Consider the following 13167-nt stretch of genomic DNA (forward strand, 5'->3'; position numbering starts at 1 on the left):
GGCATTACCTCTTTATATCAGCATAATTAAGTAGCCTTCTACAGTTTTTATGATGTGGTTACAGACACAAAAATGTTATAGTAAAAAGCAAGAGCTAGTTCAAGGAATTTCAGACTTTGAAATCAGCAAGATACAAAGCTAAAATTCATATGTTCCTTTTCAAGTTACGAATACCTTCACTAAAACATAAATATTTTAACATATATTAATTTTTTCTGACATTCAAAATTGTAAAGTCAATATGGCAGAATTATTGTTAAAAGCACATATTTACAAATACTCTTTTTTCATACATAAAGTATTTGGCATAATTATAACAATCTTACTGCATACACAACTGTTTGCTTCTTTTTCACATAATGGTACACTCCTTATTAAAATTTACCAATTATGTACAAAAATACTTGAACATTTATTATAGAAAATCTCTATAACTACTGTCAACAGCTTGTAACTGCTGAAGGTTTAATTGAGAGAATATAAAAAGTGGTCACTTTCTTCCAGTTAAACTATCAACAAATCAAACACAGTTAAAATCAACATAAGTTTCCCAACAAAAGAGGGAGAATATTTTTAACAGCATGATTTAAAATGCAGTTCACATTCTGCAGTTAAAATCTGTTCCCAAGCACAGGTTAAACAGTCAGTAAAACAAAGAGGATACAAAAAATACATACAGAAGGTGCATTTATTTTTTTCCCCCTTCACATTCTTACAGCTTGGCATTTGCTTTCCAGAGCTCTTCAGTTGCCAGTCACTAAAATACCACCTAAGGCCAAACACCATTCTCCTACAATGAAGATAATGGTGATGAACTCAAGCTAAAAAGCAAATACAAAACCTGACTCCACTGGTATGTACATATCCAAAGAGCTGTTCAGAATTTTTGCAACGTTTTTACAGAATTATTAATGACCTTTGCAATTAGCTTTTGAAATTTATTGATCGATATCCAGTAATTTGTATTTTTAAAAATTTGTTCAATTAGTGTATTGTCTTGGTACTAATCAGTACTGATTCTTGTACACAAGTTAAATGAACAATTCATTTGTACCTATTTCAAACACAGATTCTATTTTAGGGTGAACTTTCAAAAACAACAGAGAACGTCCACTAGCAAACTGACAGCTTTTTAAAAAAGAAAACCAAAATACAAAAAAAACATTAACTGGAAGAATAAGAGTAAATTGCACCTCAAAAAGAAAAGGATGCATCAAGTACAGTAATACACTAATGGCACAAAAACTTATCAATATTCACCAATATCGGTGCTCTACGTTGAATGAAGTGCAAGTATTTCTCCATCTTAAAAAAACCATAAACCAAGTGTGTGTTTCAAAAATTCCAAACTACATTCTTACAACAGTTCTCTGCAGTATAATTTGCATTATATCTCCATTTTTGCAGACATTTGAAATGATCAACCTGTTCATCAGATACGAGAAACAACTTTCAGCCTACTTGCAGAAACATCCTAATCTACTGACTACTTTGTTAGAAAACGTGCATTTATCTCTAGTAGTAAAGATCCAGTCAGTATATTCTGTATTTTGTAAGAAGCATTTGGCTAACTCAGATGAGAGTTGTAGGGTTTTAGATTTAATTTTTTAAATAAAAATAAAGTACAAATAAAAGCATTTATCAGTATTCACCACCATGAAATTAAAGAAAACCCCTCTCATTCATGCTTCCTATAATATCTGGCAACCTAAATTAGTAATTTCATTTCAAATGTGCAACATAATATTAATAAGCATTTCAAAACTACTCAGAAGGCGGGTGAAATATTAAAGTGCCTAACTAAACGTGTTTTACAATTTTTAAAAAATATTATTTCTTAAACGGGAAATAATTGGTTGCAATTAAATATAAAAGTGGCTTCTCATAGCTGAGAGACTTTGCGGGGCAGAGGCCTGGGCCGGGGAACCTGCTCAGTCCTCCTGCTGCTGTTCTCCAGATTGTTTGGCCGGACCAGCTGTGGCTTGGGTGGCAGCGCCGGTGGGTCAGCGGCGGGTGGGATGGAGAGGCTGTGAGGTAGAGGAACGGGGCGTTTCAAAGTCCGCTCATAGACGCTGTAAGGTGGTGGGGTTTTACTCTCTTTTCTCACAGGCTCCTCAGAAACGCTGTAGCTTGGGACAGTCACTGTTGGCTCGCTGCCTTGGCTTTCAAAGCCCGACGTCTCTGATGTGCTACATCGGCTGAGCGAAGAGATGCCGCTGCTGTAACTCCCTGACAGCACCGGGGAGTTGGATATGAGCCCCGAGGAATGATACTCCACTGGAGATGGTGTGAATGACTGCACAGACCCCTGCTTGAAACAAAGGGCAGAAGAACTTACTTGGAGTAAACAAGGGAGAGCATTTCTGTGCTCGGACTGAACACACACACACACATCTGCACAGATTCTAAGGCTTAATGAACATAAACAGTTAATTACGATTCCGTAAGAAACCAATAAAAAGCTCATTTCAGGAGTGCCTAGGTACAACTTGAACAGTGCTCATGCCAGTAATTTATGTAAGTGGAAGTAAAACTGTATCTTACTTAAATGTCATCTTACTATCATCATAGTCTGGAAAAATCTGGAAGCCTTTAAAAGGAGCCCTCAATTTCCTAGCTTTGAGTGAAAAGCATAACCTGCATAGCACAAACCTAGTGGTGCCCTGCCCCCTAATGCCACAGCACAGGACTTGCATCCCAGCCACTGCTGCTACTTCAGTCTCTTATCTTCCAAGTTCATTCTCCAAAGCTTTTCCCCACAGTTTTAGTGCATTGTCATGCAATGAAAAGTGTGTTTACATTGTGGCATCATTTGAGTGTGCCATAATACCAACGGTGGAGGTGAAGCACAGAGCAGATGCCAAGCTAATGGCCACTGCTGGGCACCAGCCGGGTCAGCCCACAGCTTGTCTTGCCATTTAGAGGCAGCAGCAGGAAGGCAGGAGGCAAGGCATCACTGCTGCAGATGGCATTTTGAACAGCATTTGCTCCACCCTTCCTTTCCCCCATCTCCCAAGTGTTCCTTGGACGGACAGTGCTGCTTGCACAAAACACAAACCGCACTGCGGGCCCTGGGGATGAGGGTCCAACAGAGGGCAAAGGCTGCAACTGGCTGCACCAGCAGCCTCACAGGTCTGGGGACCAAGGTGAGGCACAGGGAGCTGAGGGCCAAAGCTGCAGCAACAGTACTGATAAAGAACAGAAGGCAGGGACAGTAAAAGCCCTACCTAAAAACATCGAGCTTTCCTATTCTAGTGAAGAAACAAACTGAAAACTGTAAAAGGTTAAACCACACTTTGCAAGTTGAAAATTTTTTGCAACTTATCTAATTTTGACTAGAGCCATCTGAGACAATCTACACTTAATGGCCCCCATCACAGGCTAAAAAAAAAAAAAAAAAGATAGAGAAATCACATCAAAGGCAAATTTTTCACCCCAATTCTTGTTAGACTGGTTGGCGCTTAGCTGCTCAGCTTAAGGTGAGAGTGTGAGCCATGCAGTAAAGGGTGGAGAGGAGTGGATGAGGAGAGGGACAGGAGTGCATAGAGCTGGCTGCACTGACTTTATGCTGTTGAGATAATCTCAGTTATCCATCTAGGACTGGATCCACAGTGCACTGAAAGCAATGGGAAAAAGAAAAAAAAAATCTTCATTTACATTAGTGGGTTTTGTACTAGGATGGCCTTCTCAGAGAGCACACAACAGCTGGAAAAAAGGCTAAACACTGAGCCCTGTATATGGCTAGGGAAAAGCAGAGTAAGTTTTATTTAAAGCTCAATACACATTGAAGACATTTCAGTCATTGTGAGGAGCCTGTTTAACTACTTTTTTCAGGCTCTATTCCTCTGCCTGTGAGGAGGTTGCAGCTGCACTCCTACCCCCACAAACATCCAGGGTCAAGGTTGTTAAATTAATGATGTAATTGTTTCAAGTTCCAAGAATACTTGACATTTGGATTAAGTGACCATAGATAAGATTTAGGACATTTGCTTTTGTCATTCAGAACAAGAGCAAATATGTGTAAATCCTGCCTGCTTCAATTTAGGACCTGAGCAAGGGTAAACACTTGGTTCCTGACAGCAATGCAGACTCTTTGTAGCAGTAAAAAGTAACAGTCTAGACGCCAAAACAGTCTGGAAATTCATAAATGCTGGAAGTGAGATCCAGCAACTCTCTGAAGTATTCTAGGCCAGCATTCCTCTCCCAAGCAGCACTCCAGACTTTGGCTGTAAAATGCTTAAATTCTGTCCAGGTCTTTAGAATAAGATGTTAGGATGACCTTGAAACACTCCTAAGAATCATCAGTACCAAGTCCATTCAGGAACAAAGGAAGAGTCGCTCACCTTTTGTACAATATCCTAATGCTTCCTAGTAAGCAGTCAGTGTGAAACCTGGGATCGGTGCTCCCTTCAGCAGAAGTTATGCTATAGTAATAGGACTACATGGCACTCTGATAGCCAGCAGAACTGCTCTGTGTTGATCCTGGACCACTGTGCAGCCACAGGTGGAAATGTTACAGCCTCATGGGATGACAAACAAGAGAATGATTGTGGACTTGTCATTAGGGACCTCAAAGGGAAAGGAGGCATACTGGGGTGCCACCTTCCTCCTCCTCAGGACACACACACCTCTGCAGCATTAGTTAGGCACTGAGTAGCTGAGGGACCACTTTGGCAGAGATGCCTCCCGCTGCCCTCACGCCCGAGTGCCTAAAGCACCAGTCATGCTCCTTTCTATTTGCCCTCCTTCAGGTTGTTGATTCTCATATTTCTAACTGCAGAATTATATCAGCTTCAACAGGGTGCCAGAGGCTATCCCCGAGACTAGTGCTGTGTGGTCTGTCAGCACCAGGGTTTGCCTGGCATACACAGGCTGCACGTTCATGTCCGCTGCTGTGGAAGACAAGGATTTTCTGGTCATGTTTTCCAACCTGTTGTGCAACAAGCATGTACTGACACATTCAAATATTTTGAAATATAAATGAAACCTGCTCTGTTTAGCCTGGATCACAAATTACTATGAGTGTTTAACTGCCAGAGCAGAACAAATGCTTATTCACAGCCTGTGTTTAATGTTTCCTACTGTCAGGCTTCAAGCTACTTCCAACTTCTTACACTACCTTGCTGGGTAGTTCTGCGGAGGAAATGGATATTAAAATGGCTGAAGCAGGGATTAGTCTGTAACACACCCTCTAATCCAACAGCTCTGGGTGCTAGAGAAGTAAGAGGAATGGGTTGCACAACAGGTTTTCCTTAGCTGGCTTCTCCCCTTTTGCCACTGACAGAATTCTGAACCAGGTGGACCAGTGAGCACCTCTTACATATCTTTCTTGCACTCCCTTCTGTCCACTGACTCAGGTGAGTTTGATTACCCATGCAGGTGAGAAGTCTAATATCGAGAGGCTAAAGAGTCTGAAGATTAGGTTTCTTGCCTGCAGTTTTGAAAATCTTCAGAGCTGCTTAATTATCATGGCTACTTAAACTTGTGAATGGTTTTTGTATAGGCATATGATACTAAAAAGAAAAGATAATATAATCCCAAAGAACGTATATTAAATACATAATAACTACCCCACAACACATATGACTTGTCCCACAAAGGCAATTCACTGCAATAAGACAGTACCTTCATTGGCGATCTGCCGGCAGGAGAAGGGGAAACAGAGGCTATGTGTCTTGCTGGTGATGCTGTAAAGTCAGAAAGATTTCATTGCACTCTTAGCATTACAATTTTCACTAAGAAATCTTTTTAAGTGGATAGGAGATCATTCTACACACAAGAATTATCTCTGATTCTCTCGAGGTACTTGCCCGATGGCTGCAAATACTTCTAGGGATTTTGTTTATTTCACTTTGTTCTCAGGATTATCTTGCAGTACAACCAATGAAGTATAAGAAATGTCTGCATCCATCTTCTCTGACAAATTTTGTATCACTGTAAATTGATTTATATCCTACCAATTGGTAACAGGATTCAAAAAAAGGTCAGTATACTAACTTTTGTCCTCCTCTTTTTCTTCTTCTCTTAAGAAATATATTATGTATTTCTATGTCAAATAAGAAAAAAGACAATACATACTTGTATCAAACATTTACCTGTAAATATACTGTAAACATGCCTGGACACACTTTGAGGTATAAGTCTAAAACACAAAGCAACTTCACTCTCTTGAGAACAATTAGTTTTATAGTATAACTTAAGCAGCCTTTCCTTTAAATGGAAATTAATCTTTTGAAAGGCAAAACAGTTACAGTAACAGAACTCAGGTACTTCCATGATTGCTGTGCATTTTCTGTCCAGTAAGATTCTTTGTGGTTTAACTACTCATTCATTAAGAGAAGGTGCAGAGTATTGGAAACAGAATGCTACAGAAAATATTAATGAGATTAAAATACCTGTGGAGGCAGTTCTACAGCCTTCCATGTAAGTAATCAAATAATAAATTAACCTGGCCAAGAAGTTAAACATTAATCAGAGTGGTAAGAATCTAAGCCCTGAAGTAAATCACGTTTTTTACTGGGGCTTAGCCTTAAATGTCCATTAACTCACCAGTCTGTGCAGGTCTTGGTGGTACAGGAGGAGATATAAGCTTTCCACTTTCTGATGTGTTTCTGGCTTCCTTCCCACTGTCCAGGCTCCAGCTGCTGGGCGTGGTGTTAGCAGCTGGGAAAGAATGACAAATCTGGCATAAGCATCAACACTTCTAGCTCTCTGACTTGCCTTTATCCATAAGGGTAAAAATACAGAGTGAAACCGTTAAACAACTTAACAAGTATGCCTGAAAAGCTCTTGCGATTACATCAGCATTTGAAAAGCTCATAAATAACGGCTCTCAATCTTCTGGTTGCCTGATGTATGTGTCTGGCACCAGGTCAGTTTGCGATTGTGTAGCAGTTGGGCCCACCAACATCAATAGCAGCTGAGATAGCACTCTGGTGCACTGCAAATCCAGCCATAGAGGGAGATAAGCTTGAAGACTGTTAATATAATCACTTTATCTTTGCACCAGAATCCTATTTAAAGGTTTCTAGGCAGAGAGGAACAGACTATTCATAAACCATTTCCATTAACTTATTTTATATACAGAAGGGACTAGAGAAAGGAACTTGCCAAATTCCAATCAACCTCCCTCAGAAAGCTTTCAGTGCTAACAGTCTTTTGTTGCCTGCTGAGGTTACGAATTTAGAATTGAAAGAAGGTAGAAAAAAGGGCACAAAACGGAAGGAGTAAAAATTGAAAGAAATAAAGATGTTGGGGGGCAAGAAAAAATTATTGTGGACTAAGAATTTATATACACTGTAGCCATGCTCAAGAATCTCTGCTTGATCATGTAAACTGATTATCACCTTGCCATATATAAAATCGGCTGTTGAATTTGTCTGTGTGACTTTTACCAAATTCCATGACTTTATAATTGAATGATCCATAAGGGCTGGAACAGCTTCCTTAATAAAACTCTATTATCTCATGTTATCAAGGAGCCATCGATATTGGAAAGAAGACAGATAGACAGAAAAACAGAGGGAGCATTTAACATGGACAGGACAAAAGCTAACTTAAACCCCACAATTTTTCTTACATGTCCTGTAAAAAAGTGGAAAAAACCTACTTCAAACCTTCCCCTCAAAAAAAACCTTACCAAAACCCCAGCACCAAGAAAACTTTCAAAGCCTCAACCTTCTTGCCTTGTCATGACAGTTTCCTTCTTGCCTGCTGATTGCATATTTTTGAGTAGAGAACCACATGCAAGGACTCTGCTCATTTACAAAGATGAAGCAAAAAGCAAAGTATTGTTGCTAACTGATGGTATCAACTATTACTACTATAGCAACACCAAGGACTCTCAGAAAGACTGGAATCCCACTATAGCAGTATATACCAGACTTAATACAAAAAATACAGTACAAATAATATTTGTTTCCTATCTGTAACAATATTGTTACAGTATAATTGCACATTAGTTAACTCAGAACAGTGCACAGACTAATCTATTTTCTAGATGATCATTTTGCTTTTTTATTGCCAAAATATGCAATACATTGTTTGCTTTTTATTGTAGGCTGTCACCTAGCAGTATGGTTTTGCCCTTGTCCTAAAAATGACTTGGCACCAGACCTAGGTACTTCAAATGGCTGAATCCCTTGACAAGCCAATTTTTCTTTTAAGTCATCCAAGCAGTCAGTTCTTTGGACTGCTGAAATCTCCAGGAGAGAACATTTTATTTTAAAAATTATGTAATACACTTGGCTGCCTAGGCCAGTGGAAAAATTTTGCCATTTCCATGTTGAATTATTTCATATGTTTTTCAGCCCTGTGAAAAAGTCCACACTTGAGCTTTCATAAAAACTTGGACAAAAAAATACTAAGAAAAACAGTTCTTATTGATGAAATTAAATTCCTGGTCAGTTCTTATTACAGCATGTTCTTAATATATTTTCAATACACCCATTTTACTGTCTTCTTTATTCAGGTTATCACAAAGGGCAGTGCATACTGAAATGATGGAGCGTATTATGGATATAGAGCATGTAATGAAATCTTGCCACAAGAAGTGTGACAACAATATTGAATTTCCCCATGTGCAAAGTTATAAAAGGCCATATTTTGCCCCTGGAAATTCATAGGTTTCTCATTCACTCTAATTAAAAAACCAAAACCAAAACCAAAACAACAAACCATGAATTGATCTTTTCTCTTCCATCAAAGTGTAACCAAAAGCATAATTACTTATATTTGGTAAAGAGGACTTGCATGTACCAAACTTCAGGACTTTATCTATCTCTTTAGCTTCTCTCTGCCCCAGTCCCCAGAAGTTCTCCTCCAGGGTTCATCACTCCATATGTCTCTCTTGTGAAGCAGAAAGGACAGCTCTCATGGGCAGCCTGCTGAAGCCTACTGCTCCATCACCCCTTTCTGCAAGCTTCTGGACCCTTCTGAATGCAACACTCAGCTGAAATAAACACCATGTTCCCCTCTTTTTGACAAAGTGTTTTGAAACTTAAGAGTGTTAGCATAATTTATTTGCTTAGTTAAAATGTTTTGAAACTTGGAGATGACAACATATGTTCAAAAAAATTAGCATTCTACAAGAATATGACAGATTAATCACATTTTCATTGCTTCCAAGATTGGTATGGTGAAGCATTTTCACTCACCTTTGTCAGGGCCGGGCAGATTGGAATCACTTCGTGGCAAAGCACCATCTCCAATATGATTAAACAGCATTCTCTGTAAATTGAGAACAGCATGGTTTATGCATAGCTGCTGCTGTATTTCAGTAGCCTTTAAGAAAACAAGTATCTTTTTGTTATTATCCCCACCACACAGGTCTACTTTGGAGGCAGTGATAAACATCACCTAAGAACATAAATAGTTTAATAAAAATATGTGTATACAAATACGAAGTAGATGAGAGTTTTCTGAAAACTGTACACACTAGAATCAGAGGGAGGTTTATCATGTTCTAAGTTCTGACAGTTTCCAGCTCCCTAAAAAACAAAATATGGCTCATTCATACAAGTGGTACCTTGATAAGATTACCAAACAAATATAAGGATAGATCTGCAATAATTTCATTGCAGAATCAGGATTTGAACAAGGTGTAACGTTTGACGATATTCAAGTTATGGCTGTTATCTTAGAAGAGCATTGTGTATTATTTCCAACCCTGACTTTTTGGTAGCAGAGCTCTTCTCTTGTGGATAAGAGCTGAACCATAAAGTGTTTTTGTCTTTCCTTTTCTGAATATTCATTTAAAAAAAAAAAAATCACAGTAAACTTGTGAAACTTTTTTTTTTTTTTTATAAGCAAGGTCAGACAATCAAGGATATCCAAATCAAATCCTATCCTTCTGTCTACTTCCAGTGTCCACAGAGGACCATGCCAAGTCAGCGAGGCACTATGCTGTGGTTCCATGAGATGGCAAACCCAGCTGCAAAGTAATCATCATGGATCTAACATCTTGCAGCTCCACGTTACAAAGTGAGGAACAAATACTTGGCCAATTCAACTTGTCTTAAAACATCTTGAGAGAAAGCTTTGGTAGACTTTGAGCTATACTAAGTTTGCCTATGATGTACTAGAGTCATACTGGATCAAGTAGTATCTGTTTTCCTGGAGTTACCATTAAACTGAGGTGGTGTAACTACATGAATACTCTAATGTGACAGAAAACATAATCATGTTTTTGCCTGGTCCGGATCAAATGTTTGCTGCCTATTGAGTCTGCAGTGCACTAGGATCTAGTGGGCAAGTGTTGAAATCTGTTTTCTGTTGCGAAGGTAAAGGGCAAAGGCTGAAAAGGCAACTGAAATTGGAGGAGATAGAGAGAAAAAAGCTGAATGAAGTACAGAGAAACAAGGACATACTAAAATAAAGAAATATAAAACCATATGGAAGAACAAGAGCAATCACAGGACGTTTAATGAGATGCAAAGAAACCCAAAAAGCTCCATTAGGAAGAATAATAGTGCAAAAACTAAGGAAGCTTGTTGACCAGTCAATGACAGCAGGTATTCCTCTTCAGAGTATGCGAAGAGCTGGAGAGACATTGCTGTACAATTGCTCAGCCAGAGATCAAAAAGCAAGCACAAATGGATGTTGACTGAAAACAGCTGTACATAGATAACCTTGAGCATCAATTTCAATGAGGGAAGTGGATGCAGTATTGCTGTGGTCTTGTTCTATAAAGTCCATCAAACTTCCTTAAGTGAGGTAGTTATGGCCTGAAAGAACTTGATTTAGACTTGAAGTACAGTAATGTGCCTGTGCATCTCATCTTTCACAGCTGAAAAACTATTGTGAAAACTGCATTCATTAAGCTGTAACAAAGATGTTCATAAACGGGTGGTCCTTTCCTCCTTAACTTAGTGTGAAGCTCCAACCAAGGCTATTGAAGTTAACTGATGTTAGAATAAAAATAAAAAGGACAGGAACAGTTTGAGCATCTAAATCCTAATGAGTTACAGGTATCTCTAAGGTATCTCCTTAACAACTGTCCAAAGGATTTCTTTTCCACTTCTTAAACAGAAGGCAGAGAATCAGAATTTTGTTTCTGATTACAGTTCATTTTTATTGCTTGGGAAATAGAGCACCAGAGAAAGAAATTGCACCTCTCCCCAGAAAGATATATATCCTCATTTATGGTTATGAGGGCAGAAAGAAACTGTCAGACCTTCTCACTTTTGAAACATACTTTACTGTACAAGCAAGTTAATTTTCTACTTACCCTCTCTTGGGACACTGAGGATAGAGACAGACTGGGAGATTTTCCTGCTGGGCGAGCCTCAGAGAGAGTAGAGACTGGGCCTACGAGCTCCTCAGCCTCCCTTATCGAATCACAGGTAGAGTAGGGGATAGAAGTCACATTCCACTTGACAAAGCAAGAGTTTGCAGTCTGGGAGCAAAAATGGGTTAATTTTTCTGTTGCGGCAAACTGTAAAACCGCTTTATTTAAAGAACATCTCCTGGTCTCTCCTGTATGATGGTTTGGCTCCACTACCACTGAGAAAGTGCCCAGTAGATATATCACTAAGTAGTTCCTGAGGACTGCCCTTACTGATAAGCTTCAGTATTACTTCTTAAGCCCTCAGGTAACAGCACGAGGACTTAAACAGAAAAGAGGAAAAAAATAAATCAAGAGTCAATTCAATAACTGAAGAAGCAAGGGACAAGAATACAACCAATGAGAAACCAACAAATCATTTCTAAAATAAAGGATCCTGGACTACCAAGTTGTTTTTTTATCAGAGGCAAAAATTCTGGTGGAAATAAGAGTGTTGAGAGGAGGGCCTTGCACACTGTACTTATGTTCTTGTCTTTCTCAGCTTCAGCAAGAGGTGCATTGTGTGATGGCACAGATTAAAACATCAACTGTGTTAAAGGAAAGCAATTTAGGAAAGTCCATTTAGGAAAGTAAGTCCACTAAGAAGAAAAGATGAAATAAGTATTCAAAATTGTCCAGCTCACCAAGCTCATTTTGTATTTCAGATAACTAAAAAAATAGAAATTTCATACAGACCTACATAACAGTAATTTTAAGGTAAGAACTCAACTCATTATTTTCTCTGGAGTAACAAAGTGTCTACCTTTCTTTTCTGAAACTATACTGAAAAATAGGAATTTCCACATGGAGTGGGTTATTATATCACAGTGGCTAAGATTAGCTGTTTCAGAAGAAATAAAGGAGAGGTCAACATGGACAACTGCCGTGATAATAGTTTTTCTTTCTTTCTTCTTCCCTAGATTGAATAAACACTGCTGTTTCACACAAGCAGGCTGTGTCATCTGGTAAATCGTTGCATCTCTCTCTCACTGCAGTGAGTAAATACAAACAACCAACTCTAAATCTAGACAAAGTGAGCAGAAAAGTGATCAAGGACCATGTATTCTATTCACGTCTTATGCAAAATATTTTAGAATATAAAACCAAAAAACTTGAAAATTAACAGCAGTGAGCAGACACCGAGTCTGCTTAAAGTTCAACAAGCGCCTTTATTGTCTTCTTTGCTATTAGTGTTCAGGGGACTTCCAACAAGCTTCCTACCTGTGAGTTTTCCAGAGGAGTAGGGTAGATAGCACTGCAGGGCCTCTCTCTAGGGGACAGGCAAGAGTTTTCTCGGGAATGCTTATGTTTGTCAGACAACAGAGGAGAGGCTAGAATATAAATGTGTCAAGTGATTAAATTCATGCAGTGAAACTCACATTTAAATTCTATGCTTATGTCAAAGAAATCCTTTGTCCCCAATAATTCATGTTCCTCAAACAATTGGCTAAATTTTATGTCTGAACAGTGATATTATGCAGAAATTCAGCTCTGTAATGTATCAATAATAATTTAATATGGTTTACCACAAGAAACAAGCACTGACCTCTGGCACTGGATGGAGCAGAACTGGTCACATTAGGTGAAGCAGAATGAGTAGAACTCAGGCTTGAGGTAGACGGACTAGGCTGTGTATAGAAGAGATGCTGTTGTTATCAACATTACACTTACTGGTTTGGAAAACAAAAATTTATAACATACTTTCCACTAAAACAAACAATTGTAATTTGTTAGGCTAGTTTCTTAGTATTTCCAAATAGCAAATCAGTATAAAGAGCATTAATGTAACTACAAAAAGATGTACTAAAATATCAAATAAATAGAAATATAATTAATATTTAAAA

At 38.6% G+C, this 13167-nt stretch overlaps 1 protein-coding gene across 1 annotated transcript in view; it reads right to left on the reverse strand.

Annotated features, from left to right (window-relative positions):
• Positions 1 to 1882: 1882 nt before the first annotated feature.
• Positions 1883 to 13167, reverse strand: part of LOC104520362 (dedicator of cytokinesis protein 4-like) — a gene marked incomplete at its 5' end in the record, with an annotated part of 33623 nt that continues 22338 nt past the window's right edge. The window contains 7 exon segments of the mRNA XM_029086136.1: positions 1883 to 2308; positions 5626 to 5687; positions 6550 to 6663; positions 9156 to 9228; positions 11228 to 11395; positions 12545 to 12654; positions 12870 to 12951. Coding sequence (XP_028941969.1) covers positions 1883 to 2308; positions 5626 to 5687; positions 6550 to 6663; positions 9156 to 9228; positions 11228 to 11395; positions 12545 to 12654; positions 12870 to 12951 — 1035 coding nt within the window.

The sequence above is a fragment of the Antrostomus carolinensis genome, unplaced genomic scaffold (assembly GCF_000700745.2).
Source record: "Antrostomus carolinensis isolate BGI_N321 unplaced genomic scaffold, ASM70074v2 scaffold22467, whole genome shotgun sequence".
In the NCBI taxonomy this organism is placed as follows: domain Eukaryota; kingdom Metazoa; phylum Chordata; class Aves; order Caprimulgiformes; family Caprimulgidae; genus Antrostomus; species Antrostomus carolinensis.